The sequence below is a fragment of the Salvelinus fontinalis genome, chromosome 36, assembly GCF_029448725.1.
Source record: "Salvelinus fontinalis isolate EN_2023a chromosome 36, ASM2944872v1, whole genome shotgun sequence".
In the NCBI taxonomy this organism is placed as follows: Eukaryota; Metazoa; Chordata; class Actinopteri; order Salmoniformes; family Salmonidae; genus Salvelinus; species Salvelinus fontinalis.
In genome coordinates, this window is record NC_074700.1 from 20,018,802 (window position 1) to 20,046,359 (window position 27,558).

Below are 27,558 nucleotides of genomic sequence, written 5' to 3' on the forward strand. Positions count from 1 at the left end.
CTTGTTAAAAGTTCTGTGTGTGCTGAAAGTCTGTTGTCATTTTGTTTGCTGTGAAATAGTATTGTATCTGGTCAAACACTATTTTGGTAAAGTTCAGGTTGCAGCATGTTTTCTTTGAGCCAATCGGTGCCTAACCCAAATAATGCAATAATCATTGGTGGGGTGTGATGAGACAAGTAAATCGGTGCCCAACCCAAATAATCCAATAATCTTTGGTGGGGTGGGGTGAGACAAGTACATCATGTCCCCTGTGAATCATGATGTTCAAAACAATACATGATTCCAGGCTGCAGAGTCACTTCCTTATGGGTCTGTGCTTTCCTGGATCCTTGTGACCTCTCTACCCCATTGAAGTTGAAATGTAAAGTGGTTAGGGCAAGAGTAGCCGGGTTAAGGTTAGGGTTTAGGTTATGGACGTCCCAAGGATTCCGGATAGCACTAGCCCTTCCTTATGGGAATCCCCATCATCATATCTAAAAATTGATAAAACTGATGAAAAATAAACAAGAAGTTAGGATACGTTGTTTTACTGTCCCTTTTGTGAATTATCAACAGCAGACTACTCATTTGACACATTCCATAGCCTACAGGCAATAGCCTAGGCTACACCCCTTGGTTTCCAAATATTTATTTCAATATTCTGACGTGCCGATCATTCTGGAGGGGTGTGTCAGGGTTTGGGTGAGAACAAACAGACATGGAACATATTTCCACCAGACACCGTTCATTCTTTCTGTCCAGAATTGCGTATTTTTAACGTGTGCGGTATGGTCCAATCCAAACGTCCGGATGTATTTGCGTCACCCAGGAGGAGGGGTAACAGAGAAGGGCTCCGTCTATAATTACATCGTTGCGTGTGCAAAGCTGACCAGATACAAGAGCATCTGCTTTAACACTGTTAACTGGAAGACTACTATACAGCTCAACGGTTTTCAAAATTATGATTTGACCATTTAGATCTTCTAACATTATTTAAAATACCACTTTAATTTATTTATTTGAAGTGTTTGTTTTTTTAAGGAATTTTTTTTCCGCCTGAGGTTTTGCCGCCAGTCAAGTCTATCTGCTGCGGTTACATTGAGCCAATTGATACATCGCTGCTTTTGAGAGGATTCCAGTCGCATTACTTTTCAGAATGTTTCCAGAGTCAAGTACCGGGTGAGTAGCCTAGGTTATTATTTAATTAATTTCATTCATGTTCTAGACGCGCTCTTTATATCTTGTTCCGCGGGCAAGTGCGTAGGGGGAAATTGCATCATTCTATCGTTCTATTTTACCTGCCAGTACTTACCCGCTACTTTTATTCACATGTGGTGCTACTGTAGCACTAGTATCGCACGTGGAGTATATAGTAGTGTTTATTTTTAGATGAGACCCCCGAAATGGGTTCGTGTAGGTCTGGCGATTCAGCGTTAACGTTACATGTGCAATGGGCAGCAGATGGGACAAGCGAGGTCAGGGGGAGATGCTCTTGAATTTGAGTTTGGTCTTTTCATCGATATTATACGAGAACACAGTTCTAATTTCCTTAATTTTGTGGCTAGAGTCAAATACTTTCTGTGGAGGGAGTAGGGCGGAATCTTGCCGGGGGGCGGCACTGGGCGCCCTCGGGCGCGGGCCCTGAAGGGGGGGTTCGCCCAGGGCGCCATACAAGCTAGAACCGCCACATACACTTGAAACAAATAGCCAAACCGAAAACTGCAGACATAAATGCTTTCTGCTACTAAGATCAGTGAAATGTAGGCTAAACTGACAACGGAGTGAAGAGCAGAAATCTCAACTAGCAAGTCGCAGCAATGAAAATCGCGAAGGGGGGGGGGGGGATTCTGGCAGGGGGGAGATTTTCGGCACAACACCTGACAGGATTTTATATGGGCTACAAAATGAAGTGGGGTTTCAGGGAGTCGAGGTACGCGCGAAAGCGAGGTACGCGCGGGTTACACCATTACCGAAAATGAATAACCAGACGTGCTGCAGTTTTTAAATACCAAAATTATTGAGAAAAATCTAAATAGTAATTTATTATATTTTAAGAGATTATTTGATTATATACTGAACCTACATATGTATAAATACTAATCAAATGTATTTCACAATTCCTATTCTGAAGGCATATTACAAAATGTTGCTATTCAGAAATCGCTCCGCCATTTCCTGGTTGATAAAATGTGCCCAATGTCTGTTTATGTGACAAACAAACAATTGTAGAGTAGAGAACCATTGTACCATCTAAACTGCTGTGAAATATCTTTTCCAAAACCAAAATATTGTTCTTTCAGCTTTTTGAAACCGATGTATAAAACCGAAAGTAAAATATGCGAAAATTAAACTTGAGAACAGAAAGCATAGAAATAGCGCACATAATGCACATTTCAATGAGAATAACAGATCTATAACACATAGCTCAATGTGTATTTGGTTGGGTCAACCCAAAAAGTTATGTATTATCGCGTTAATTAACTATATAGCCCCATAAAGGGGCGGTAGATAGCCTACTGGTTAGAGCGTTGGGCCAGTAACCGAAAGGTTGCTAGATCGAATCACCGATCTGACAAGGTATAAATCTGTCGTTCTGCCCCTGAACAAGGCAGTTAACCCACTGTTCCTAGGCTGTCATTCAAAATAAGAATTTGGTCTTAACTGACTTGCCTAGTTAAACAAAGGTTAAATAAAACATTTTAAATAAGAGGTGGTCTCAGGCATATGGTTAGGCTGAGGCATCGTGACTCTGAAGGAATGTGTGTGTGTGTGGGCACATGCACGTGTTTCAGTAGAAGAGTCCACACTCGGGAAGCACACCCTTATTAACGCACAGTTTTAGATTACTGCTAGGAAAACATATGTTTAATAAACACACACTTCAACTTCCCATAGACACTCTGATACACCCCAGGGCATATCAGCTATTTGTCGTGATAGCATCGACCATCACATCCGTTGGTTTTATTATAAACTATTAGTATAAGTACGTATTTTATTCTAACGTACAGTATATCTCCCTCTGTGTTTCAGGATCAGCTATGAGGACTGCAAGGGCACAGCAGGCTGGCTGTTGGCCCAGACCTCCGTTCGCCCCCTGGTGGGCATCGTGTGTGGTTCAGGAATGGGAGGACTGGCTGACATGCTGAAAGACCAGGTGGCCTTCAACTACAAGGACATCCCCAACTTCCCCCAGAGCACAGGTGTAATATTATGTCTGTCAACTTGTTATCTTGTGTGGTGAATCGGCATTGCAGATGTGTAGGTCCAAGATTATCTTGGTTGTGTCATCTAACCAGGAAAAACTCAAGTTATAGCCAATGGAAAAACACATGGTTCCATAAGATGTTTTCTGATTGGTTGCCGTGTGTCGTCGGTGCATTCTAATTGGTGGTTGTGTGTTACAGTGGATGGACATGCTGGTCGCCTGGTGTTCGGGATGCTGAAGGGAAGGCCATGTGTGTGCATGCAGGGACGCTTCCACCTCTACGAGGGATACGCCATCCAGAAGGTACGTCTATCATGTCTGTTTACTACCTAGTGACTGTGGCAGGCAGACATCCGCTGCTCTTTCGATTACTTCACATGATAATGTAGAGAAGATATCTTCTTTATTTTTCCTTTATCACGGGCAATTTGATTTACAACACTAGTTAAATACAGATAACATATGACCACATTGTGTTTTTTTACGCTTCTGTGTGACATGTATGAATTGTTTTACTGCAAAAAAAGAATTCAATGTTAGTTATAGAAGTTTTGAGAATACAAACTTCATGAAAACCTCAGGACTCCTGCAATAGAGTATTTGTGTATTAGCTGCACATTGTGACGTGTTATACCATTGTATTTGTGATGAATTTACCATGTATTTGTGTTCTAGATCACCCTGCCCATGCGTATCTTCAGCTTGCTGGGTGTTGAGGCGGTCATCCTGACCAACGCTGCTGGCGGTCTCAACCAGGACTTCAAGGTGGGAGACATCATGATCATGAAAGACCACATCAACATGCCCGGGTTCGCTGGCAACAACCCACTGTCTGGACCTAACGACGACAGGTAGGCTTGGCAAGCTTGTGTGTTGTGTGTGATAGAGAGAATTTAGTTGAACTTGTTTGCACGTGCAATAGTTGTGGCATTGAGGTGTAACCCTCCCTCTCTTCCAGGTTCGGCGTGCGCTTCCCCTGTATGTCTGATGCGTACGACAGAGAGCTGCAGCAGCTGGCTGTGGATGTGGGACAGGAGCTGGGCTACGGTGACTTCCTGCGTGAAGGCGTGTACTGCGTCCTGGGCGGGCCCTCGTTCGAGACCATCGCGGAGTGTCGCATGCTGCACAAACTGGGAGCGGACGCTGTCGGTACGACTCATCTCTCTCTGCCTCCCTCCTTGGAATCCTTTAATCAACACCTTCACAATGCATTGGAAATATTGAACTCAAATTGTTCTCTTATAAGTAAACCTATAATTGATGCAGCTCTTTCTCTCTCTCTCTCCCTCCCTCAGGCATGAGTACAGTTCATGAGGTGATTGTAGCGCGGCACTGTGGCATGCGTGTGTTCGCCCTGTCCCTGATCACCAACAAGGCTGTGATGGACTATGACAGTGAGGAGAAGGCCAACCACGAGGAAGTCCTGGAGACTGGCCAGTACCGCTCCATCCAGCTGCAGAAACTGGTCTCTACCATGGTCACTCGCATGGAGTACAACAACACCAATGCCTAAATGAATGGAACCAACCACCAATCTTATAGAAATATATTTCCTACAGTGGGAATCCTCGTTCAAGTCAGTGGGTAGCTGACTGGTTGGCTGGCGGCCATTTTGAGTGTCAAATTGTCCTGATCTGAGGGGCTATTTCCCTTCTAGGAATTATATTTCTATTGTGAAACTGGCCCTGAATCAGTAGAAACCGACCGCCTTGAAGCTAAGAAACCCAATGGGCTGCGTTTGACTTTAAAGTGCCTGATCTGAGAGCTGTGTGGAACAGTCACTTACTGGCTGACGCCTCACCCTCAGTTGTTGAGTCCCTCTCACTTTTTAAAACATTCTTCCTATTTTTTAAGCTAGTGTACATTCCTGCCGTGAGCAGCTCTACAGGCGGATTCTATTTGAGTTATTGTTTTTGTTATTGTTGCTATTACTATTGTCTATTAGAAGTTAGTGTTAATTTAATATTGATCTGCAGATGTAAATGTCTCGATTTAACGTAACAATGAGAACGCGATGAATCTGCTGTACATGTCTTAATGTGTGTATCCTATCTTAATGTGTGTATCCTGTCTTAATGTGTGTATCCTGTCTATAGATGTACATTAGCCATCGTCAAGTATTTATTTCTGCTCTTGTCCTTTTTTTAAATATGAATGTGGCTACTAAAGTGTATTTATTCATGTGATCAAGTCTTCTGTTTTTATTGGGGGCGATTGGCCAATTTATTGGTCGATGACACTCACTTCTGTGTAAAATGTTGTCCAGAAAAGACTGAGGAAACTTGAGAATTATTCATGGGTTGATATGCAGTATTCATTTTAGAACAGATTTTAGCCTCGCCTAAAACCCAAACTATGACATATCCACATTAATATAATTGTGTTCAGAAAGTTTTTATTAAAGTTTTGAAAAGATAGATATAGAGAAGTTAGATCATTCCATGGCATAACAAGTCCAGAGTGTACATGGTAAACAACAGTCATGTGATTGCATAATGCATTTAAGACATTTTGGCATTCATCTACACAGGAAATGTCAACTATAGTGTAATGGTAATATGAGTGTCATACTGCTTCTGCTCCCTTCAATATCAGTCTATTTGGCAAGATGGGAAAATGTCTCAATCTATACTTTCAAAGGTTTGTTTATTTCTCTTCCCGCCAAGATACGTGCATTTTTCTCTCCCTTCATAGAGGTTTTATAGCTCCCCTACATCAATACATCTGACATTACATGCATCAGCTTCAGGCCTGCTATTCCAATCAAATCAGCCATCCCTTATAACCAACATCCCAAATACAAAAATAACAATCAAATGATTTATGTTCCCCTTGAACACTGAAAAATGAGATATAATAAAGGCATATCCTTGAAGTCTCTGTGCCCCCCCCCCAAAAAAAAATAAGAGGATCTCAAAGAGAGTATGCAGCATTACAACAATATTGTTAGTTTTTCCATTGAAAAGTATTGATGTATCCGACTATGATTAAACTGTCATGCGGGTGATTCGATTCTCTAAGGATCATCAAGTACTTCCAAAAAACAACAGCGCTTTGCCCTCTGCGGAGGAAATCATTTGACCCAGCAAACTCCATACTAACACCACCCCCTTAACCTATTACTGACACAAACACTGGCTGCTGAAAGGAAGCCGCCATGTTGAAAATATGACAAGGCATCAATGAATTTTGGCGCAAGATGTAAACAAAACGTTTAGGCAGTTTCCTTCCTATCCAATAGGAGGCAGTATCAAAATCTCCCACCAACTTCTACGTTACGGCCCCCTGTGAGTAGAATTGTCTCCCTCTGTTTCTAAGGTAACAGGCAAGGCTTTAGCACATGATGACCCGCATAGTAAATGTTGTAAACATTCCAAGAGTTTTTCAAATCCATGGACCTCTGCAGCGTGGAGAGGAGGGACCAGGGAAAGGCACTTCTGAAAGGACATTAGTGCAGCCGGGTGCAGTAACATCAGAGAATCAGTCCATCTCTAGGCAAACATGGTCAGGCTGATCCACTGCAGAGAGAAGGTGGAGAGGGAAAGGAGGTAAACAATTTGACCACTGCAAAAATAAATCCCAACTTCCCTCTACTCTACAGAGGGGATAGAAAAACAAATCTCTCCCTTTTCCTGTCAGTGGAGGCTGCTGAGGGGAGGACGGCTCATAATAATGCCTGGAATGGAGTCAATGGAATGGTATCAAATGTGGTTTCCATTGGTTGATACCATTCCATTGACTTCATTCAAGCCATTACCGTGGTCCGTCCTCCCCTCAGCAGCCTCCACTGGTTCCTGTATACACCTGGTAAACAGAGGAGATTGATAGAAACGTGAGATCTTCAGACCTGGAAGAAGTTGAGTTGTATGACTCCATCAGCATCTGTGTCCAACGTCTTGAAGGTCTCTGTAAAGTAGTGGAGAGGGAATTGTAAGAAATTGCTATCCTGTTTTCAAGCGCTCATAAATGTACAGTACGCCATATAATCATGTAAATACACTGCTCAAAAAAATAAAGGGAACACTTAAACAACACAATGTAACTCCAAGTCAATCACACTTCTGTGAAATCAAACTGTCCACTTAGGAAGCAACACTGATTGACAATAAATTTCACATGCTGTTGTGCAAATGGAATAGACAAAAGGTGGAAATTATAGGCAATTAGCAAGACACCCCCCAAAACAGGAGTGATTCTGCAGGTGGTGACCACAGACCACTTCTCAGTTCCTATGCTTCCTGGCTGATGTTTTGGTCACTTTTGAATGCTGGCGGTGCTGTCACTCTAGTGGTAGCATGAGACGGAGTCTACAACCCACACAAGTGGCTCAGGTAGTGCAGTTCATCCAGGATGGCACATCAATGCGAACTGTGGCAAAAAGGTTTGCTGTGTCTGTCAGCGTAGTGTCCAGAGCATGCAGGCGCTACCAGGAGACAGGCCAGTACATCAGGAGACGTGGAGGAGGCCGTAGGAGGGCAACAACCCAGCAGCAGGACCGGTACCTCTGCCTTAGTGCAAGGAGGTGCACTGCCAGAGCCCTTCAAAATGACCTCCAGCAGGCCACAAATGTGCATGTGTCAGCATATGGTCTCACAAGGGGTCTGAGGATCTCATCTCGGTACCTAATGGCAGTCAGGCTACCTCTGGCGAGCACATGGAGGGCTGTGCGGCCCCACAAAGAAATGCCACCCCACACCATTACTGACCCATCGCCAAACCGGTCATGCTGGAGGATGTTGCAGGGAGCAGAACGTTCTCCACGGCGTCTCCAGACTCTGTCACGTCTGTCACATGTGCTCATGTGCTCAGTGTGAACCTGCTTTCATCTGTGAAGAGCACAGGGCGCCAGTGGCGAATTTGCCAATCTTGGTGTTCTCTGGCAAATGCCAAACGTCCTGCACGGTGTTGGGCTGTAAGCACAACCCCCACCTGTGGACGTCGGGCCCTCATACCACCCTCATGGAGTCTGTTTCTGACCGTTTGAGCAGACACATGCACATTTGTGGCCTGCTGGAGGTCATTTTGCAGGGCGCTGGCAGTGCACCTCCTTGCACAAAGGCGGAGGTAGCGGTCCTGCTGCTGGGTTGTTGCCCTCCTACGGCCTCTTCCACGTCTCCTGATGTACTGGCCTGTCTCCTGGTAGCGCCTGCATGCTCTGGACACTACGCTGACAGACACAGCAAACCTTTTTGCCACAGTTCGCATTGATGTGCCATCCTGCATGAACTGCACTATCTGAGCCACTTGTGTGGGTTGTAGACTCCGTCTCATGCTACCACTAGAGTGAGAGCACCGCCAGCATTCAAAAGTGACCAAAACATCAGCCAGGAAGCATAGGAACTGAGAAGTGGTCTGTGGTCACCACCTGCAGAATCACTCCTGTTTTGGGGGGTGTCTTGCTAATTGCCTATAATTTCCACCTTTTGTCTATTCCATTTGCACAACAGCATGTGAAATTTACTGTCAATCAGTGTTGCTTCCTAAGTGGACAGTTTGATTTCACAGAAGTGTTTTTGACTTGGAGTTACATTGTGTTGTTTAAGTGTTCCCTTTATTTTTTTGAGCAGTGTATATATTATTACTCTCAACAATCAAGACTATGACAAGTATTGTTTGATGGCCAATTTGAAGTGAGTTTATTAATACAAGGACTTAATAGGGAAAAAGTATGGAAATATGACAAAATGACTCACTGAACATGGTCTCGAGCCTAACCAGGCAGGTAACAAAGTTGTCAAAGTCAACTGCCAAGTCAGCCTCAGTGTAACGCAGTATGATCAGCTGGAATAGGTGGTTTGTCAGCTTGAACCCTGAGGAAATAACAGACAGACCAAAGGTGGGAACCATTTAAAAACGAAATATGCTTTCCTAAAGCTCCCATGGGTCAGACTTCAGGTGTCCGGTGTAGTCAGGTGTTCTGGTTTGTATGGTTGAATAAAACTAGTGGTGATTCACTACAAAGGAACTGGGTTGTGGTTTAAGGAAAGGAGGGACTGGGGTGTATTTACCTGCTGCCTCCAGAGCCATCCTCATCTCATAGGAACTCATGGTGCCTGACTTGTCCAGATCAAACTGACGGAATATAGTCTGGAGAGAGAGAAAGAGAGAGGACGAAGACAAAGATAAGAAACTAGTGGAATGGCTCTACCAAAACTAGACAAGGAACACCAACAAGGAACTCACGAAGAGAGAGAAGGCTCAGTTTTACAGAATGACTCAGGTGAATAGCAGAACAGATGTTTAAACTAATCTCACCAGGTATCGTTTGATCTTCTCCCACAGCACATGGAACTCTGTCAGTCCCAGTTTACCACTACCATCAGTCTGAAGGACACGGTCAAGGAACCTTGTTTAGACAGACAGACAGACAGACAGACAGACAGACAGACAGACAGACAGACAGACAGACAGACAGACAGACAGACAGACAGACAGACAGACAAGAGAGAAAGGCAGAGACAGACAGACAGACAGAGGCAGAGAGACCAGACAGACAGAGGCAGAGAGACAGACAGACAGACAAGAGAGACAAGAGAGACCAGACAGACAGAGGCAGAGAGGCAGACAGAGGCAGAGAGACAGACAGAGAGACAGACAGAGAGGACTAATACTGTATAAAAATGGATCAATACACCAAGGATACGTCCATCAGGTTGATCATAGTCCGACAGGAATCTGGTCCAAATCCATCTGTTTTCAGATCTTTGTCTGTATCGGAGAGAGAGAAAAAGAGAGAGAGAAATAGGGGAAGATGGAGAGAGAACAAGATAAGTGGAAAAACTAATTTTGTGTTTTCAAACTGCACCTGTAATATCCAAATCCAAATATTTACATATTTCCACTGTAAAGTTTCTGCCTGCAAGGAGTGACAGTTTAGGTCTCTGCTGAAGGCAGGTGGCTGGGTTTTAGTCACACATACAGATACAGAGTAGAATACTGTGTTCTTATTCTATTCCTGTGGACTCACGCTTGGTCATGATCCTGTTCAAAATAGTCTGCAGCTCTGTGGCACTGATCTCCATGTCCTGTAGGCCGAACAGAGAGACCATGAGAAGAGACTACATCAGACCCTTCACTCTGCTCTACCCTCATTGCCCAACACGACTCCTCACCTCTCCAGCCAGTTGTCTAAACAGACTCTTGAAGCCAGCGTCGATCTGGCTCTCGTCCAGCTGGGACTGAAACAGAGACAGAGGAATGTAAACTCACAGAGGAATGTAAACTCGCAGAGGAATGTAAACTCACAGAGGAATGTAAACTTACAAAGGAATGTAAACTCAGAGGAATGTAAACTCACAGAAGAATGTAAACTCACAGAAGAATGTAAACTCACAGAGGAATGTAAACTCACAGAGGAATGTAAACTCACAGAAGAATGTAAACTCACAGAAGAATGTAAACTCACAGAGGAATGTAAACTCACAGAAGAATGTAAACTCCCAGAGGAATGTAAACTCTTCACTTTGATTTGTTTAGGAATAGTGTATAAAAAATGGACTCCCTATTCCCTATATAGTGCACTACATTCAACCAATGCCCTAATCAAAAGCACCACACTATTTATCCAATTAGGTGACATTTGGGACACAACCCATGTCTCCTCCACTCACCTCTGCTGGTAGTTCAGCTGTGACTTCATCATCCAGCTCCCTAACAGACAGAAAATAACACCAGTATCAATATCCTTCAATCAAATGCATCACCTTATATCATCCATAATCTCCATATCAACCTATCATATTTCCTGTCCACCTCTCACTTCTCCATCACTCACTCATAGTTGGCAGGTTTCTCAGAGAAGACCCTGAGGACGAAGTCTCCCTCCTTCTTGGGTTCAAAGGTGGAGGGGACAATGATGTACTCCCCGGCAGGCAGCTGGAAGCGAGAGCTCACCTCTCTCAGGTTGATGAAGAGCTCAGAGCGGGCGCTGGAACCGTGCGTCAGGAAGAAGTCTCTCTTCAGGTGGACGCCTGATTTACCCATGTACTAAGAGGACAGAGAGAGTAGTGGGAAGATGCTGTGAGGGAGGTGAACTCACTAACCCCTGACATCTAACCGCTAACCCTTAACCCCTGATCTGCCCACATACTCAGGGCAGGGGAAAGCAGTATGAGTGAGTTAGTTAAACTAGGTGAACTTAACCCCTGTACTAAGAGGATGGAGAGGAGGGAAAGCTCTGTGAGTGAATTAGTTGAATGAACTATAACCCTTGACCTCTAACCCCTGATCTGCCCACATACTGAGAAGAAAGCACTGTGGGCAAGTTAGTTCACTTCAGAGAAGTTGAGTTCATTGCACCCCCTTCTAGGTGAACCTAACCCCTGACCGTGAGGGAAGTAAATATCTGAACCCTTGACCTCTGAGCTTTGACCTTAAAGCGGCAATCAGCAGTTGAAACAATAACAAAGCATTTTCCCCATCCCTGTTTCAGTAAAACGCTGCAGGATGGGGCTGGAGAAATGTAAATACTCTCAATTTTTTTGACTATGGATGCAAGGAAAGACCATCCATGATATAGAAATGATAGTTTCAACTATGTTTTGAGACTATATGGTGTTTGTTTAAATTGACTTTGTTCACAAACATTGAAGTAAAACAAGCTGATATGTTGGGTTCTGATGGGGTGACATTTGAACTAAGCTCATGAGGCATTTCTTAGTTCTATTCTTCAAGGCCGGCCTACATACCATAATGCCTACATACCATAATGCCTACATACCATAATAGTTGAAAAATGGATGCAGCAACTGCAGATCTCCCCAATGTTGCCACAGCATGAGGAGAGTGCCACCATGCATCTCCATGTGAGACAATTGGCTGTGAGCCTAAGCACGAGCTGCACCGACCATTATAGGCCTTTTGGCTGGATTCCACTTCTTCAGCTATGACACACTGTCCAACAGGTTTTAACGCACTCTAAATATCTAGCAAATGGACCAACATGATCATAGTTATGCTGGACTCTTACAGCTTATCAGAAGATTAACTTACAACCTAACGTCAAAGAATACTGGCCAGCAGAATATACATACCTCATTAGGAACCTGAAGAGAGACACAGAAATAGAGGAGTTAGATAGAAACATCCAGTCAATTCTACTTGTTCAAAACACTTTCCTTGACAAACTGTCGTATTGCCTTGCTTACACTTTTAAAACTCAAAGAAAAAAGTTTAACAAGATACAAAGATCAGTTTCTTGCCTCGTAGATGGCGAAACCGATGGTCTCCATGTCTTTGCCCTCCTTGCGTTTCTTTCTCCGGTCCTTCTGCATGAGCGCCACCAGGAAGCTGCAATCTGATTGGCCGGCTGTGTCGGGGTGCTGCAGGGCAACCTTGAATTGCGGATTGATCCAGAATGTGGCTAATGATTGTGGGGGAAACAGTTATTAGAAGACTCTAGAGAAGGAAACATTTTGATCAACTGTTTATTAGACACCATTTCTTCATCCTCACGCATCCAGTAGAAGTTGCTTTTAGGTACATGTCTAGCTTCAGCCTACCCTCCCAAATCGTAATCTTAACCATGGTAGAAAAAAAACTCCTTTACTCATTGACTAGGAGTAACTGTCTTTATCCTTCTCTCTTTGCTACAGCCTGGCTGGGCCACTTCTCTCTCTCCTCTGCCTCCTTCTCTGCCTGCTTCCCTGCCTCCTTCCCTGCCTCCTTCTTTCCATCCTCCCTGCCTCCTCACCAGGGAAGTTCCTGCAGCCCCCAGCCGTGCTTCCTGACCTCCACTCCCCCTGGTAGACGGCTGAGCTCCACTTCTTCTGCTGGGTGGCCTCCAGGGCGTCTGCTGTCAGGTTGCAGATCTCCAGACGTGTGAACTCAAGCAGGAAGTCACTGAACGACATCCTGATAGAAGGGAGGGAGACGGGGGAGGGAGATTGAGAGTCGGTCAGGTATACGATGCATTAGCGCACACCTACTCTCAAGTATCATACCGATCGGCCAATAAGACATCCGACTTGGTGTCACAAATACATACACATAAACAAACACACACTCACCAGAACTCTCCGTCCTCACTGCAGTTCTGGAGTCGCCCTCTGACTGAGCGGTCAACACCCTCCCACTCTCTGGAGCTGAAACATCCACAATGAAAACACATCACTGACTGTATTTCAACAACAAATAGTAGTTATATGATATATGATATGACAGCAAATAAACTCACTAGTAATATGATATATGATATGACAACTATAAATTCACAAGTTACATGATATATGATATGACAGTCATAAACCCACTAGTTATATGATATGACAGCTATAAACTCACTAGATATGCTATATGATATGACAACTATAAATTCACAAGTTACATGATATATGATATGACAGTTATAAACCCACTAGTTATATGATATATGATATGACAACTATAAACTCACTAGTGATATGATATATGATATGACAGTTATAAACTCACTAGTGATATGATATATGATATGACAGTTATAAACTCACTAGTGATATGATATATGATATGACAACTATAAACTCACTAGTGATATGATATATGATATGACAGTTATAAACTCACTAGTGATATGATATATGATATGACAGTTATAAACTCACTAGTGATATGATATATGATATGACAGTTATAAACTCACTAGTGATATGATATATGATATGACAGTTATTTAATCCATGTCCATTTTAGAATAAGGCTGTAATGTAACAAAATGTGAAACAACTCAAGGGGTCTGAATACACGGTATTTGACACATGATATGTAATATGAGAGGTGTAAAGTGAAGCTTCTGTCTCGTACTTGTCACTCCAGGCCCCAGTCCACTCTATCTCTCCCCAGGGGTTGCGGATACGAACCAGTTTGGTCTTATTCCCCCTGTACACCACCTGATGGAGAGGGATACTGCATTACACAGACACTTAGTAGCTGGGCAAATCACCAGCCTTGAGTCAATCAAACGGATGCAAATGGAAACACATTTGTATTGGTTTCAACGCTGTCTTTTCTGTCCAATCGGATGTAATTATTGTTCTCTCTGTTTGGAACCCCACTAAAACAAACTGGGATTACCCTCTTAGTGTCAATCAAACATTGGCTCACCTCGTCGACCGCTGTCAATGAGTAGGCGTGGCCTTTCACTAGCTTCTTAAAGGTCACGGCCTCCATGTCATGACTGCCGGTGATCTGGGGATAGAGAAAGGACACGGTCAGGGAAGACACACGCACACAAACGCACGCACACACACACACACACGTACAAACACTGCTACATGTGTCGGTTCAGCGTATGTGAGGGGTATCGGTACTGACGTCTATGGAGCAGCCCAGCAGTGAACCTCTCTCCACGGCCCGGCTGATGATGCTGTAAAGGTCAGAGGGCGCCTTCCTCAGCTCGAACATCTCCGTCACTCCTCCTGTGAAGTCCTCAAAACCCTCTGACGTACTGCCTCCCGACAGAGCCTCATAACAGCCATTCAACCTGCAACCAGGGTTGACAATTCTGTGTCAAAAGTCTATGTAAGACCACAAATGACAATACAATAAGCATACAGACATATCATTTTATATTTACATTTTGGTCATTTAGCAGACACTCTAATCCAGAGCGATACTGATATCATAACACACACAAACATATACATAGACAGAGTGAAAGAAATGCAACACCCACATTTACATTTGAATTCTTCTAACCACCCTCTTCTCCTCTCCTCCCTCATCCCTCCTTACTTGGCATAGGCCTTCTCCAGCAGGGCGCTCCAGAACTCTCCTCCCTCGGCAGAGTGGACAAACAGCAGCTTCCCATCCTTCACCGGCAGCCTGTCATCGATCACCACCTCCACCCACTCCCCATACTGCCAGAACTACAACACAGAGACACTAGGGAGTTTATAACCATCTCAGAACTACAACACAGACAGTAGGGAGTTTATAACCATCTCAGAACTACAACACACAGACAGTAGGGAGTTTATAACCATCTCAGCACTACAACACACAGACAGTAGGGAGTTTATAACCATCTCAGAACTACAACACACAGACAGTAGGGTGTTTATAACCATCTCAGAACTAGAATGAAGAGTAGAGTAGAATAAAGGGAGTTGTCTCTGGAAGCTGATCCATGGTCAGTTTTACACAAGGATCATATTCATGTTACTATACACACCAAGAGTGAATACACAGAACATTGAAGAAGACAACAACAAACAAAAAACCCCGAGGATAAGCAGGGAGTTTATGATCACTGACAGCCAATGACCACCAGAGGTCAGAGGTGGCACTAGAACCAGCTCATCGTAGATAGAGCTCAACAGGGGAAATACGGAACTAAGACTGAGGTAACAACCAGAGGAAGTCATGGTGGGTTCCATGTAGTCTGCCTACACCACTGTGATGTCAGTACGCTTTTAGAGGGAGAAACATAGGCTGCTCAGCTGCATGCAGTTGACTGATGCAATAACGGCAAGGCAATACAGCTCCACCAGACCAGATGAGATGAGGGAAACCAGGGACATGTACAGTATCTATGAGGTACATGGCTCTGGGAAACACTAATGGAACCACATTGAAGACATTTTTCCCCAAAGTGTCAGAACCAGAAGCCACAATGACACTTACGAGAGTGCATGAGTGTGTGTGTTTGTGTGTGCATGAGTGTGTGTGTGTGTGTGTGTGTGTGAGCGTGTGCGTACGTGCATGAGTGTGTGTGTGTGTATGTGTGTTTGTGCGTGTGCCTGTGAACGTGCATGAGTGTAAGTATGTGTGTGTGTGATCAAGATCTCAGCAAAAAAGAGTATATAAAATAAATACTACTAATACTGAGCAATAATGCATGCTCAAAAAATATATATTTATTTTACACTAGTACAATTGCTCACATAGAGATGTTGTTTACTCAAGTAGTATGTTATTTCTCAATAAGATAGGGGTCAAAAGGATTGCTACCCCTGTTTCCAATACCAATAATACATGGAACATTATATAGCCATTTTCAACTTCCTAAAGGCACTTTACAATTGTAGAAACGAAACAAAAAAACAGAGATAAATAACAGGGAATACCTTTCAATAGCTCACTTTGTGAGGATAACGGCACTGGGGCTTCTTCTAAAATGTTTTTATGAGATTGGAGAACACACATTCCTCCATACAGAATCTTTACGGATCCTTGATATCCTTCGTCTGTTCTAATGGACTGTCCTTTCAATTCAAAACACAGGTTTTCAATGGGCTTCAAGTCCAGAGACTGAGATGGCTGTTGCAAAATGTCGATTTTGTGCTCAACTAACCATTTCTCATGTCTTCTTGGTGTTATTGTCTTGCTGGAAAATGCTGTCAGCCTCCTGGCAGAGGTAACCAGGTTTTGGGTAAAACATTTCCTCAGACTTGGTCAAGTTCATGATGTCGTTGACCTTAACAAGGGCCACAGGACCAGTGGAAGCAAACCAAACATAACATCAAAGATGCACCACCATATTTTACAGTAGTTATGAGGTACTTTTCTTGTTAAGGTCAACGGCATCATGAACTTTACCCAGTACCAGGACATTTTAGCCAAAACACTGGTTGCCTCTGCCAGGAGGCTGGAACTTGGCCACTGTAACGGCTGTCTAATGCCTCCTCCGCCACTAACGGCTGTCTAATGCCTCCTCCTCGGATGAGGAGGAGGAGTAAGGGTCGGACCAAAATGCAGCGTTGTATGCAGACATAACGAAATTTATTTAAACAAGACGAAACACGAAGAACACTTGAAATGATTACAAAATGACATAGACAGACCTGAACATGAGAACTTACATAAACACGAAGAACGCACGAACAGGAACAGACTACATACAAGAACGACAATGAGTTACAGTGGCCAAGTGGTAGAAATGAAGTGAATATTTCTACAGTGGTAGAAATATTCTTGCTTGATCATTTTTTGTTGCCCATTTGAATGGAAATCTATTAAAGTAAGGTACTTAATTGTTACCCAAAAAATTTCTGATATTGATAGAAAAACAGCTGCATTAGGCCTTTAAACCAAATCTATTTAGCTGATAAATTGTATTAGTATAAAATGAAACTGATCCTGCTGGTTCATCCACATTGTTTAGGTGAAAGACAGACAATTAATGCATGTAATGCCTGCTCTGTGGTTGTCCCATTAGACAGGGGATTTAGAAATCAACCAAACTGAAAAGACTTATATTAGCCATCATACAGTAGCTAAACCGGGGCGTCGCAAAAGCAGTATTTTTTTTAACCTGCTAAACTGGAAATGCAACATTTGGTCAGGGTTGGACTGACACAGAGACATACCACACCACTCCCTCCTCCACAGACACACACAAGAGGGGGAATCACACTATGATCACATTACTGAATCTACACAATTAGCCTTTATGAGGCATATCCTAACTTCCACTCAAAGTTGAACACATTGATGACAGGAAGAGACGAAGTGAACATTTTATGTAGGTGGTGTCATGACTGTCGTCTTCCTCCTCGTCTGAGGAGGAAAAGTTTGAAGGATCGGAGGACCAATATGCAGCGTGGTATGTGTTCATCTTGTTTTTAATAGAAAGAGAACACTTTGCGAAACGAATACAAAAACAATAAACGACGACCGTGAAGCTAAATAACAAATAGTGCTGACACTAAACACTACACATAGACAATCACCCACAACCCACAATACAAAACAGGCTACCTAAATATGGTTCCCAATCAGAGACAACGCAAAACACCTGTCTCTGATTGAGAACCATATCAGGCCAAACACATAGAAATAGACAAACCAGACATACAACATAGAATGCCCACTCAGGTCACACCCTGACCAAACAAAACATATAAACATACAAAGCAAACTATGGTCAGGGCGTGACAGTTGGAAGTTAGGATTCATTCCTATCATAACTATATCTCAATGTATCTATTTAGTAGAGTTGGGGTCTGATCCACATAAAACCAATCAATTTGTAAACTTATTTGTATTCCAGTTCAACGGACAGGATAATTTAAACTTAAATTCACCCCAACGTTATCACAAAAATATTTGACACACCTGTGGTGGCTACAAAAAAGTGAACCATATCGTAGTCAAAGAGCCAGCTGCACTTTAGTAACTTAATGTAACTGTCAAGTGTTTCCAGATTTCTATGAAATATGACCTATAATTAATTACAATACGAGTGAAATACTTTCCCCCACAAAAAAGGCAAATTAAGTACGTTAAAAAGCAGCTTTTCCGTGTTGTAATGGTGGGGCTCTTTACCTGTTATGAAAAATATGAATGCGAGTAGATTGCTGATTGGCCAGCTCACCCAATGAGGTTGGACGATGTCATTATCTTTGAGGAAATAGCAAGCATTTTTGAAATGTTTAAGATACAAGTTTGAGGTTTTTGAAAAAAAAATTCTCAAATGTATGCTTTGGCCACAAATACGAGTATGTGTAACGGGTGTCGTAATCCTCCTCCTCAAACGAGGAGAGGAGAGAAGGATCGAAAGACCAAAATGCAGCGGGTTGTGAATACATAATGAATTTTAATAAACAAGACGAAACTAAACACACGAAGAACACTTGATACTTTACAAAACAACAAAACGAAGTAAACAGACCTGGACACGAACTTACATACAACGTGAAGAACGCAAGAACAGGAACAGACTACAAATACCTAACGACAATGAAACAGTCCCGTATGGTGCGCACATACACTGACACGGAAGACACTGACACGGAAGACAATCACCCACAAACAAACAGTGAGAACCTCCTACCTTAATATGACTCTCAATTAGAGGAAAACGCAAAACACCTGCCTCTAATTAAGAGCCATACCAGGCAACCCAAAACCAACATAGAAACGGAAAACATAGACTGCCCACCCAAAACTCACGCCCTGACCATCACACACATACAAAACAACAGAAAACAGGTCAGGAACGTGACAGTATGAGATGAGTCAACAATATTATTTGGGTATGAGTTAACAGAATATAAACTTTGAAAGGGGGATTTTCACTGGAGAGTTACTATAAACTGTGCAGTTAATTTATCCTTTCACTTTCTGATCAAATCAAATCAAATTGTATTGGTCACATACACATGGTTAGCAGATGTTAATGCGAGTGTAGTGAAATGCTTGTGCTTCTAGTTCCGACCACGCAGTAATATCTAACAAGTAATCCAACAATTTCACAACAACTACATTATACACACACAAGTGTAAAGTAATGAATAAAAATATGTACATATAAATATATGGATGAACGATGGCCGTGCGGCATAGGCAAGATGCAGTAGATGGTATAGAGTACAGTATATACATATGAGATGAGTAATGTAGGGTATGTAAACATTATATAAAGGGGCATTGTTTAAAGTGACTAGTGATACATAAGAAGGTGATACATAAGGTTTGAGTAAGAGGTTTGGTTTTGTGTACAAAGCAAAGTTCATATGATAAGGCCTGGCAAGAAGCAGAAACAGGTCCCTCGGTTCTGTTATGACGTACTCACATCTTACCTAGGTGTATTGTTTGCAGATAAAGTGTTTATAACTGGTTTATTACTCAGTAACTGTGACAGTCGAGATTTTGACTGAACTATCCGTAAATGTCAGGCAGAGAATTTAGGCCGCTAAAAACTGTAGATCTGGTATTTGGGAAATCAACAGGAATATCTCAATATAGAGTAGTAATAGAAACAGGAAGTGAGTGTGTGTTGACCTGGAAGTGGAAGATGCCAGCGTACTGTCCTCCGAAGTCCTGTCCATGAGGAACCACTCTGTGGAGGAGATTATCATTCAAAGTCAACGAAGCTATGGCTGCCAGCAACCAGCAGTCACCTGTAACACACACACACACACACACACACACACACACACACACACACACACACACACACACACACACACACACACACACACACACACACACACACACACACACACACACACACACACACACACACACAACACACACACACACACACACACACACACACACACACACACACACACACAACATGAAACCTTAGTCATAGGTAGACTATGGCAATGATAGCAATGCATTGTATCAGTCATCCCTTCAAGAAGTCAACAACCATTCATTAGAAGGGTGAGTTTTTTCTGGCCACATGTTCTGACCAGGAAATACTCTGTTAGCTAGTCATAGCGTTCAACTAATGCCCAGAGTTTTTCCTGCTCTAGCAACACGATAAGGTAAAACTCTCCCCCTGTTCATCATTCATCTCTTCAAAAGTTCCCAACTGTTCTTCCTTTGAATAATTTCTCGCCTCAAGGGTAGGTGAAGCTAGCTATCTGACAACAACACGTAATCTTAGACATTACTTATTAATTGCAGACAGATACTGCTGTCTGTTTCTGCCTGCTGTGGGAACGAATCACTTCAGCCTGAAGTGGTAAAAAGCTTGTAAAACTGGAATGCACCTTATAAGCAACCTGTAAAGAGAGAGGGGTCCAAACATCTGTTAACACACCCTTCACCCTCCATGACCATACGAAACCTCCCTTGAGTGTTTGACTTTGAACTGGACCAACAGTATGCTGCTTCAATCACTACACCTACCTCTAACAGAAGAGGACATAAGACAACGCCCCTGCAGAGTATAGAGGTTACTATTTCCTTTTTAAGATGTGAGATAGCAGAGCGGGGTATACATTATTCATCCTCTGCAGGGTTTAGAGGAAAACACCTCGATGTCAATCAAAACTTTTCTGTGGGCATATTCATCTTTCTTTCTCTCGCTTTCCATTTCTCTCTTTCTCCCTCTCTCCGTCTCTCTCCCTCCCTCTCTCTGTCTCTCTCTCCCTACCTCTCTCCGTCTCTCTCCCTACCTCTCTCCATCCCTCCCTCTCTCCGTCTCTCTCTCCCTACCTCTCTCCGTCTCTCTCTCCCTCCCTCTCTCCCTCCCTCTCTCCGTCTCTCTCAACCTACCTCTCTCTGTCTCTCTCTCCCTCCCTCTCTCCGTCTCTCTCAACCTACCTCTCTCTGTCTCTCTCTCCCTCCCTCTCTCCGTCTCTCTCACCCTCCCTCTCTCTCTCGCTCCCTCTCTCCGTCTCTCTCTCTCTCCCTCCCTCTATCTCTCCGTCTCTCTCTCTCTCCCTACCTCTCTCCCTACATCTCTTCGTCTCTCTCTCCCTACCTCTCTGCGTCTCTCTCTCCCTCCCTCTCTCTCTGTCTCTCTCTCCCTACCTCTCTCTCCGTCTCTCTCTCCCTACCTCTCTCCGTCTCTCCCTACCTCTCTCCGTCTATCTCTCCCTACCTCTCTCCGTCTCTCTCTCCCTACCTCTCTCTGTCTCTCTCTCCCTACCTCTCTCTGTCTCTCCCTACCTCTCTCCCTACCTCTCTCCGTCTCTCTCTCTCCGTCTCTCTCCCTACCTCTCTCCGTCTCTCTCTCCCTACCTCTCTCCGTCTCTCTCTCCCTCCCACCCTCTCCGTCTCTCTCTCCCTCCCTCTCTCCGTCTCTCTCTCCCTACCTCTCTCCGTCTCTCTCTCCCTCCCTCTCTCCGTCTCTCTCTCCCTACTTCTCTCCCTACATCTCCGTCTCTCTCCCTACCTCTCTCCGTCTCTCTCTCCCTCCCACCCTCTCCGTCTCTCTCTCCCTCCCTCTCTCCGTCTCTCTCTCCCTCTCTCCGTCTCTCTCCCTCCCTCTCTCCGTCTCTCTCTCCCTACCTCTCTCCGTCTCTCTCTCCCTCCCTCCCTCTCTCCGTCTCTCTCTCCCTACTTCTCTCCCTACCTCTCTCCGTCTCTCTCTCCCTCCCTCTCTCCGTCTCTCTCTCCCTACATCTCCGTCTCTCTCCCTACCTCTCTTCGTCTCTCTCTCCCTACCTCTCTCCGTCTCTCTCTCCCTCCCTCTCTCTCTCCCTACCTCTCTCTGTCTCTCTCTCTCATTACCTCTCTCCGTCTCTCTCTCTCTCCCTACCTCTCTCCATCTCTCTCTCACAACCTCTCTCTTCTAATTTATTTGTGTTTATTTAACCAGCTAAGTCCCATTGGGATACACATCTCTGAGCTTGCCAAGAGGCAGCATCATAATCATACTTACAAATACAGTTCCTCCCCTGGCTCTCTCTCTCCCCTACCTCTCTCTCCCACCTCCCTCGGCTCTCTCTCCCACCTCCCACCTCTCTCTCCCACCTCTCTCTCTCCCAACTCTCTCTCCCACCTCCCGCCTCTTTCTCTCCCCCACCTCTCTCTCCCACCTCTCTCTCTTCCCTACCGCTCTCCCCCACCTCCCACTCTCCCCTACTTCCACCCTCTCTACTATCTCTCTCTCCTACCCTTCTCTCTCAGTGAAAGCTGACTAAGTGGTTATTCACCCAGAGCTCCCTGGCAGATATCAGTGCGAGTGGCTCCATCCATTATGAACTGGGGACGGGTACAGATTTCCTGTTGAGAGAAAGAGAGAGAGAGAGAGAGAGAGAGAGAGAGAGAGAGAGAGAGAGAGAGAGAGAGAGAGAGAGAGGAAATAAAATAATTAACAAAAAATCAGAGCAAACTAGAATGCTATTTGTCCCTAAACAGAGAGAACACAGCGGAAGAATACCTGACCACTGTGACTGACACGAATTTAAGGAAAGCTTCGACTATGTACAGACTTGGTGAGCATAGCCTTGCTATTGAGAAAGGCCGCCGTATGCAGACCTGGCTCTGAAGAGAAAACAGGCTATGTGCACACTGCCCACAAAATGAGGTGGAAATTGAACTGCACTTCCTGGCCTCCTTCCAAATGTATGACCATATTAGAGACACATATTTTCCTCAGATTACACAGATCCACATTTTGATAGACTCCCATATCTATTGGGTGAAATACCACAGTGTGACATCACAGCAGCAAGATCTGTGACCTGATGCCACAAGACAAGGGCAACCAGTGAAGAACAAACACCATTGTAAATACAACCCATATTTAATTATTATATTCCCTTTTGTAGGGAGAGAGAGAGGGAGAGAGAGAAAGTGAGAGCGAGAGAGAGAGAAAGTGAGAGAAAGCAAGAGAGAGAGAGAGAGAGACGGAGAGAGAGAGGGGAAGATATATGAGAGAGACAGAGAGAGAAAGAAAGAGAGAGAAAGAGGGAGAGAGAAAGCGCGCGAGAGAGAGAGAGAGAGAGAGAGAGAGTGGGAGAGAGAGAAAACAACTGCTTCTAATCTATTTTAAACCTTTCAGATGTTTAGTCTGTTTCTTTCGCTCTTCCATTCTCTCTTTTTCAGTCTCTCAACTTTCACACACTCACACCGGCTGACTGTTATTTACACTGAGCTCTCTTCCTGTTCTACACTACAACTCTGTCAAAACAAACTCTGAGCTCTGTCTGCTTCTGAGAGAGAGAGAGAGAGAGGGAGAGAGAGAGAGGGAGAGAAAGAGAGAGAGGAAGAGAGGTTAGATCACATACAACAATCAGTCCAAGGTAGTGATTATAACCTCAGCTGAACACTGACATTTCACTTTTCCTTTCCCCACACTGCACCTCAACACAAATAACTGCTGTGCTCTTTGCACACTGACCACCATGTAATCTCTGTTGTCAATCACCCAAGTGACTCCTAGACTACGTCATTAAAAAAATACTTTTTGGAAAAGACCTTTCCACCACGTTACTCATCCACAGTTAACTCAACACAGAGCAGTGTGAGCGCTAGTTAGCTACGCTATACAAAGCTTTTTCTGCATTTTAGGCTGTGGAGCAGAGCGGTGTGGTGTGTGTTCTCTCCAGGAATGTCAATATCACAGTTCTGAGTTTAGTCCCGATCCTTAAAGGGCCCATATGAATATGACAACACAACATAATATAACACTACCCTCATACAGTTGGACTAGGGCATCATTATTTATCTTTAAAGGCAGCTGTGTGTGTGTGTGTGTGTGTGTTTGTGCATGTGTGTGCGTGTTCCAGTGCCATCCTGTGTGTCTCTTTAATGCTGTGTGTGTGTTTCATGCCGAATGTGTATGTGTGTGTGTGTCCTAGCTGGCGGGCCGTTCTTTCCTAATGCTCTTCACGCTCCATCTCTTCGTAGTCCCTTCCAGAATGCATCTCCTCCAACGCCTCTTCCCTCAGTAAGGCTTAGTAAGGATAGTCTAGGTTCATTCAGGGTTTTCCTTCAAATAGTCCATACAACTAGGGCCCAAAGTTCTCCTGGTCAGGTGATGTGGACTGCTCTAAGGTAAGTTCAGTTAGAATACGATCTAGGGTCAGTAAGAACATGTTCTAGGTTCAGGAAAATATGGTCTAGGTTCAGTAAGAATATGGTCTAGGTTAAATAAGAATATGGTCTAGGTTAAATAAGAATATGGTCTAGGTTAAATAAGAATATGGTCTAGGTTCAATAAGAATATGGTCTAGGTTCAATAAGAATATGGTCTAGGTTCAATAAGAATATGGTCTAGGTTCAATAAGAATAAGGTCTAGGTTCAGTAAGAATATGGTCTAGGTTCAATAAGAATATGGTCTAGGTTCAATAAGAATATGGTCTAGGTTCAATAAGAATATGGTCTAGGTTCAGTAAGAATATGGTCTAGGTTCAATAAGAATATGGTCTAGGTTCAGTTAGAATATGGTCTAGGTTCAGTAAGAATATGGTCTAGTTTCAATAAGAATATGGTCTAGGTTCAGTTAGAATATGGTCTAGGTTCAGTAAGAATATGGTCTAGGTTCAGTAAGAATATGGTCTAGGTTCAATAAGAATATGGTCTAGGTTCAATAAGAATATGGTCTAGGTTAAAAAAGAATATGGTCTAGGTTCAGTAAGAATATGGTCTAGGTTCAGTAAGAATATGGTCTAGGTTCAGTTAGAATATGGTCTAGGTTCAATAAGAATATGGTCTAGGTTCAATAAGAATATGGTCTAGGTTAAAAAAGAATATGGTCTAGGTTAAATAAGAATATGGTCTGGGTTCAATAAGAATATGGTCTAGGTTCAATAAGAATATGGTCTAGGTTCAGTAAGAATATGGTCTAGGTTAAATAAGAATATGGTCTGGGTTCAATAAGAATATGGTCTAGGTTAAATAAGAATATGGTCTAGGTTCAGTAAGAATATGGTCTAGGTTCAATAAGAATATGGTCTAGGTTAAATAAGAATATGGTCTGGGTTAAATAAGAATATGGTCTAGGGTCAGTAAGAATATGGTCTAGGTTCAATAATATGGTCTAGGTTAAATAAGAATATGGTCTAGGTTAAATAAGAATATGGTCTAGGTTAAATAAGAATATGGTCTAGGTTAAAAAAGAATATGGTCTAGGTTAAAAAAGAATATGGTCTAGGTTCAGTAAGAATATGGTCTAGGTTCAATAAGAATATGGTCTAGGTTCAATAAGAATATGGTCTAGGTTAAATAAGAATATGGTCTAGGTTCAATAAGAATATGGTCTGGGTTCAATAAGAATATGGTCTAGGTTCAGTAAGAATATGGTCTAGGTTCAATAAGAATATGGTCTAGGTTCAATAAGAATATGGTCTAGGTTAAATAAGAATATGGTCTAGGTTAAATAAGAATATGGTCTAGGTTAAATAAGAATATGGTCTGGGTTCAGTAAGGACAGGTAGGGCCAGGAGTTTTCCTACATCTAGCTGGTAACTAGAGCCCAGGGAGAGGGAAAGGTCTAACACTATTGTGTCTGCGGGTTTCACTCCTCCCTTGTAACTGATTGATCAATTAAGGTCACTGATCATTTAGGAACTCCCCTCAATTGGTTGCTTGTGTAATAATTGGACACAAATAAAGGAAATAACAAAAAACAGCGGACATTCGACCCTCCGTGGAATGGATTGACACCACTGTATGGATTGACACCCCTGTATGGTATGACACCCCTGTATGGTATGACACCCCTGTATGGATTGACACCCCTGTATGGTATGACACCCCTGTATGGTATGACACCCCTGTATGGTATGACACCCCTGTATGGATTGACACCCCTGTATGGTATGACACCCCTGTATGGATTGACACCCCTGTATGGTATGACACCCCTGTATGGATTGACACCCCTGTATGGATTGACACCCCTGTATGGATTGACACCCCTGTATGGATTGACACCCCTGTATGGTATGACAGCCCTGTATGGATTGACACCCCTGTATGGATTGACACCCCTGTATGGTATGACACCCATGTATGGTATGACACCCCTGTATGGATTGACACCCCTGTATGGTATGACGCCCCTGTATGGTATGACACCCCTGTATGGATTGACACCCCTGTATGGATTGACACCCCTGGACTAATAGGGTCAGTAGGGAAGGAGAAGGATCAGCCTAAACTCCATCCTCTGTATCTTCTCACCGGGGGTCTCTTCCAGCGTACTCCCTGGGTCTTGGAGGAGCGGGGTCCCAGCTCGTTGAACCCCAGAGAGGAGGCGGCGCAGGGGAACAGGCTGTCCTCAAACAGGCTGCTGCTCTGGAGACACTGGGCCCTCAGCGACTCAAAGTCCTGGCCCTGGAACTTGACGGCGTTGTGGTTCTGACCCAGACCCTCGTCCCGGTCCCACTGGCTCCGCAGCTTGGCGGCCATCCCCGACGCGTACACCTGCTCCATTCTTACCTACAGCAGACGGCTGTGGCAGGGGTCTGAGGTCACAGCTGATCCAGGGAGCCTGTCAGGGAGGAGGTTAACGGCTGATGTCCAATCAGGAATCAGACAGGGAACAGACAATTAAGAGGTCTGAATTAAAGATGAGGCGGGGATAATAGACTGTGACAGGCAGTTGGCTTAATGGCACACAGTGACAGTCCTAGTCATGTAAAGGTGGCAGAGTGGGGACTGGGGGATGACTGGAGGATGACTGGAGGATGACTGGAGGGTGACTGGAGGGTGACTGAGGATGACTGGAGGATGACTGGAGGATGACTGGAGGATGACTGGAGGATGACTGGAGGGTGACTGGAGGGTGACTGGAGGGTGACTGAGGATGACAGGAGGATGACTGGAGGATGACTGGAGGGTGACTGGAGGATGACTGGAGGATGACTGGAGGATGACTGGAGGGTGACTGGAGGATGACTGAGGATGACTGGAGGATGACTGGAGGATGACTGGAGGGTGACTGGAGGATGACTGGAGGATGACTGGAGGATGACTGGAGGATGACTGAGGATGACTGGAGGATGACTGGGGGATGACTGGGGGATGACTGGAGGATGACTGGAGGGTGACTGGAGGATGACTGGAGGATGACTGAGGATGACTGGAGGATGACTGGAGGGTGACTGGAGGGTGACTGGAGGGTGACTGGAGGATGACTGGAGGGTGACTGGAGGGTGACTGGAGGGTGACTGGAGGGTGACTGGAGGATGACTTGAGGATGACTGGAGGGTGACTGGAGGATGACTGGAGGGTGACTGGAGGGTGACTGGAGGGT

At 44.0% G+C, this 27,558-nt stretch overlaps 2 protein-coding genes across 2 annotated transcripts; one reads left to right on the forward strand and one right to left on the reverse strand.

Annotated features, from left to right (window-relative positions):
• Positions 1 to 855: 855 nt before the first annotated feature.
• On the forward strand, positions 856 to 5,373 carry LOC129835383 (purine nucleoside phosphorylase-like). Its single transcript, XM_055901022.1, has 6 exons — positions 856 to 1,158; positions 3,013 to 3,182; positions 3,387 to 3,490; positions 3,863 to 4,038; positions 4,146 to 4,336; positions 4,483 to 5,373. Exons 1-6 carry the CDS (start codon positions 1,136 to 1,138, stop codon positions 4,698 to 4,700), a joined length of 882 nt encoding a protein of 293 aa, XP_055756997.1. The 5' UTR covers positions 856 to 1,135; the 3' UTR covers positions 4,701 to 5,373.
• Positions 5,374 to 5,565: 192 nt separating this feature from the next.
• LOC129835384 (calpain-1 catalytic subunit-like) lies at positions 5,566 to 26,741 on the reverse strand. The gene is made up of 21 exons (XM_055901023.1): positions 26,484 to 26,741; positions 22,507 to 22,576; positions 19,892 to 20,010; positions 14,900 to 15,033; positions 14,480 to 14,648; positions 14,270 to 14,353; positions 13,970 to 14,055; positions 13,195 to 13,269; positions 12,879 to 13,039; positions 12,388 to 12,548; positions 12,220 to 12,231; positions 10,962 to 11,173; positions 10,798 to 10,837; positions 10,300 to 10,365; positions 10,155 to 10,212; positions 9,831 to 9,895; positions 9,443 to 9,511; positions 9,196 to 9,274; positions 8,881 to 8,997; positions 7,035 to 7,093; positions 5,566 to 6,705 (listed from the first exon to the last, which is right to left on the reverse strand). The coding sequence occupies exons 1-21, from the start codon at positions 26,733 to 26,735 to the stop codon at positions 6,679 to 6,681; spliced, it is 2,115 nt and encodes a 704-aa protein (XP_055756998.1). The 5' UTR covers positions 26,736 to 26,741; the 3' UTR covers positions 5,566 to 6,678.
• Between the last annotated feature and the right edge of the window lie 817 nt (positions 26,742 to 27,558).

What these genes read in the sequence shown, in the direction of transcription:
- LOC129835384 (XM_055901023.1), bottom strand. Translation starts at nt 26,735, where the DNA reads ATGGAGCAGGTGTACGCGTCGGGGATGGCCGCCAAGCTGCGGAGCCAG. An exon ending in GAGAAACCTGCCAACTATGA is followed by an intron (nt 10,838 to 10,961) that starts GTGAGTGATGGA and finishes TCTGTCTGTTAG; the next exon opens with GGAGCTGGATGATGAAGTCA. An exon ending in GAACAGGATCATGACCAAGC is followed by an intron (nt 9,896 to 10,154) that starts GTGAGTCCACAG and finishes TCTCCGATACAG; the next exon opens with ACAAAGATCTGAAAACAGAT.
- LOC129835383 (XM_055901022.1), top strand. Translation starts at nt 1,136, where the DNA reads ATGTTTCCAGAGTCAAGTACCGG. An exon ending in AGGGATACGCCATCCAGAAG is followed by an intron (nt 3,491 to 3,862) that starts GTACGTCTATCA and finishes TTTGTGTTCTAG; the next exon opens with ATCACCCTGCCCATGCGTAT. An exon ending in TCTGGACCTAACGACGACAG is followed by an intron (nt 4,039 to 4,145) that starts GTAGGCTTGGCA and finishes CCTCTCTTCCAG; the next exon opens with GTTCGGCGTGCGCTTCCCCT.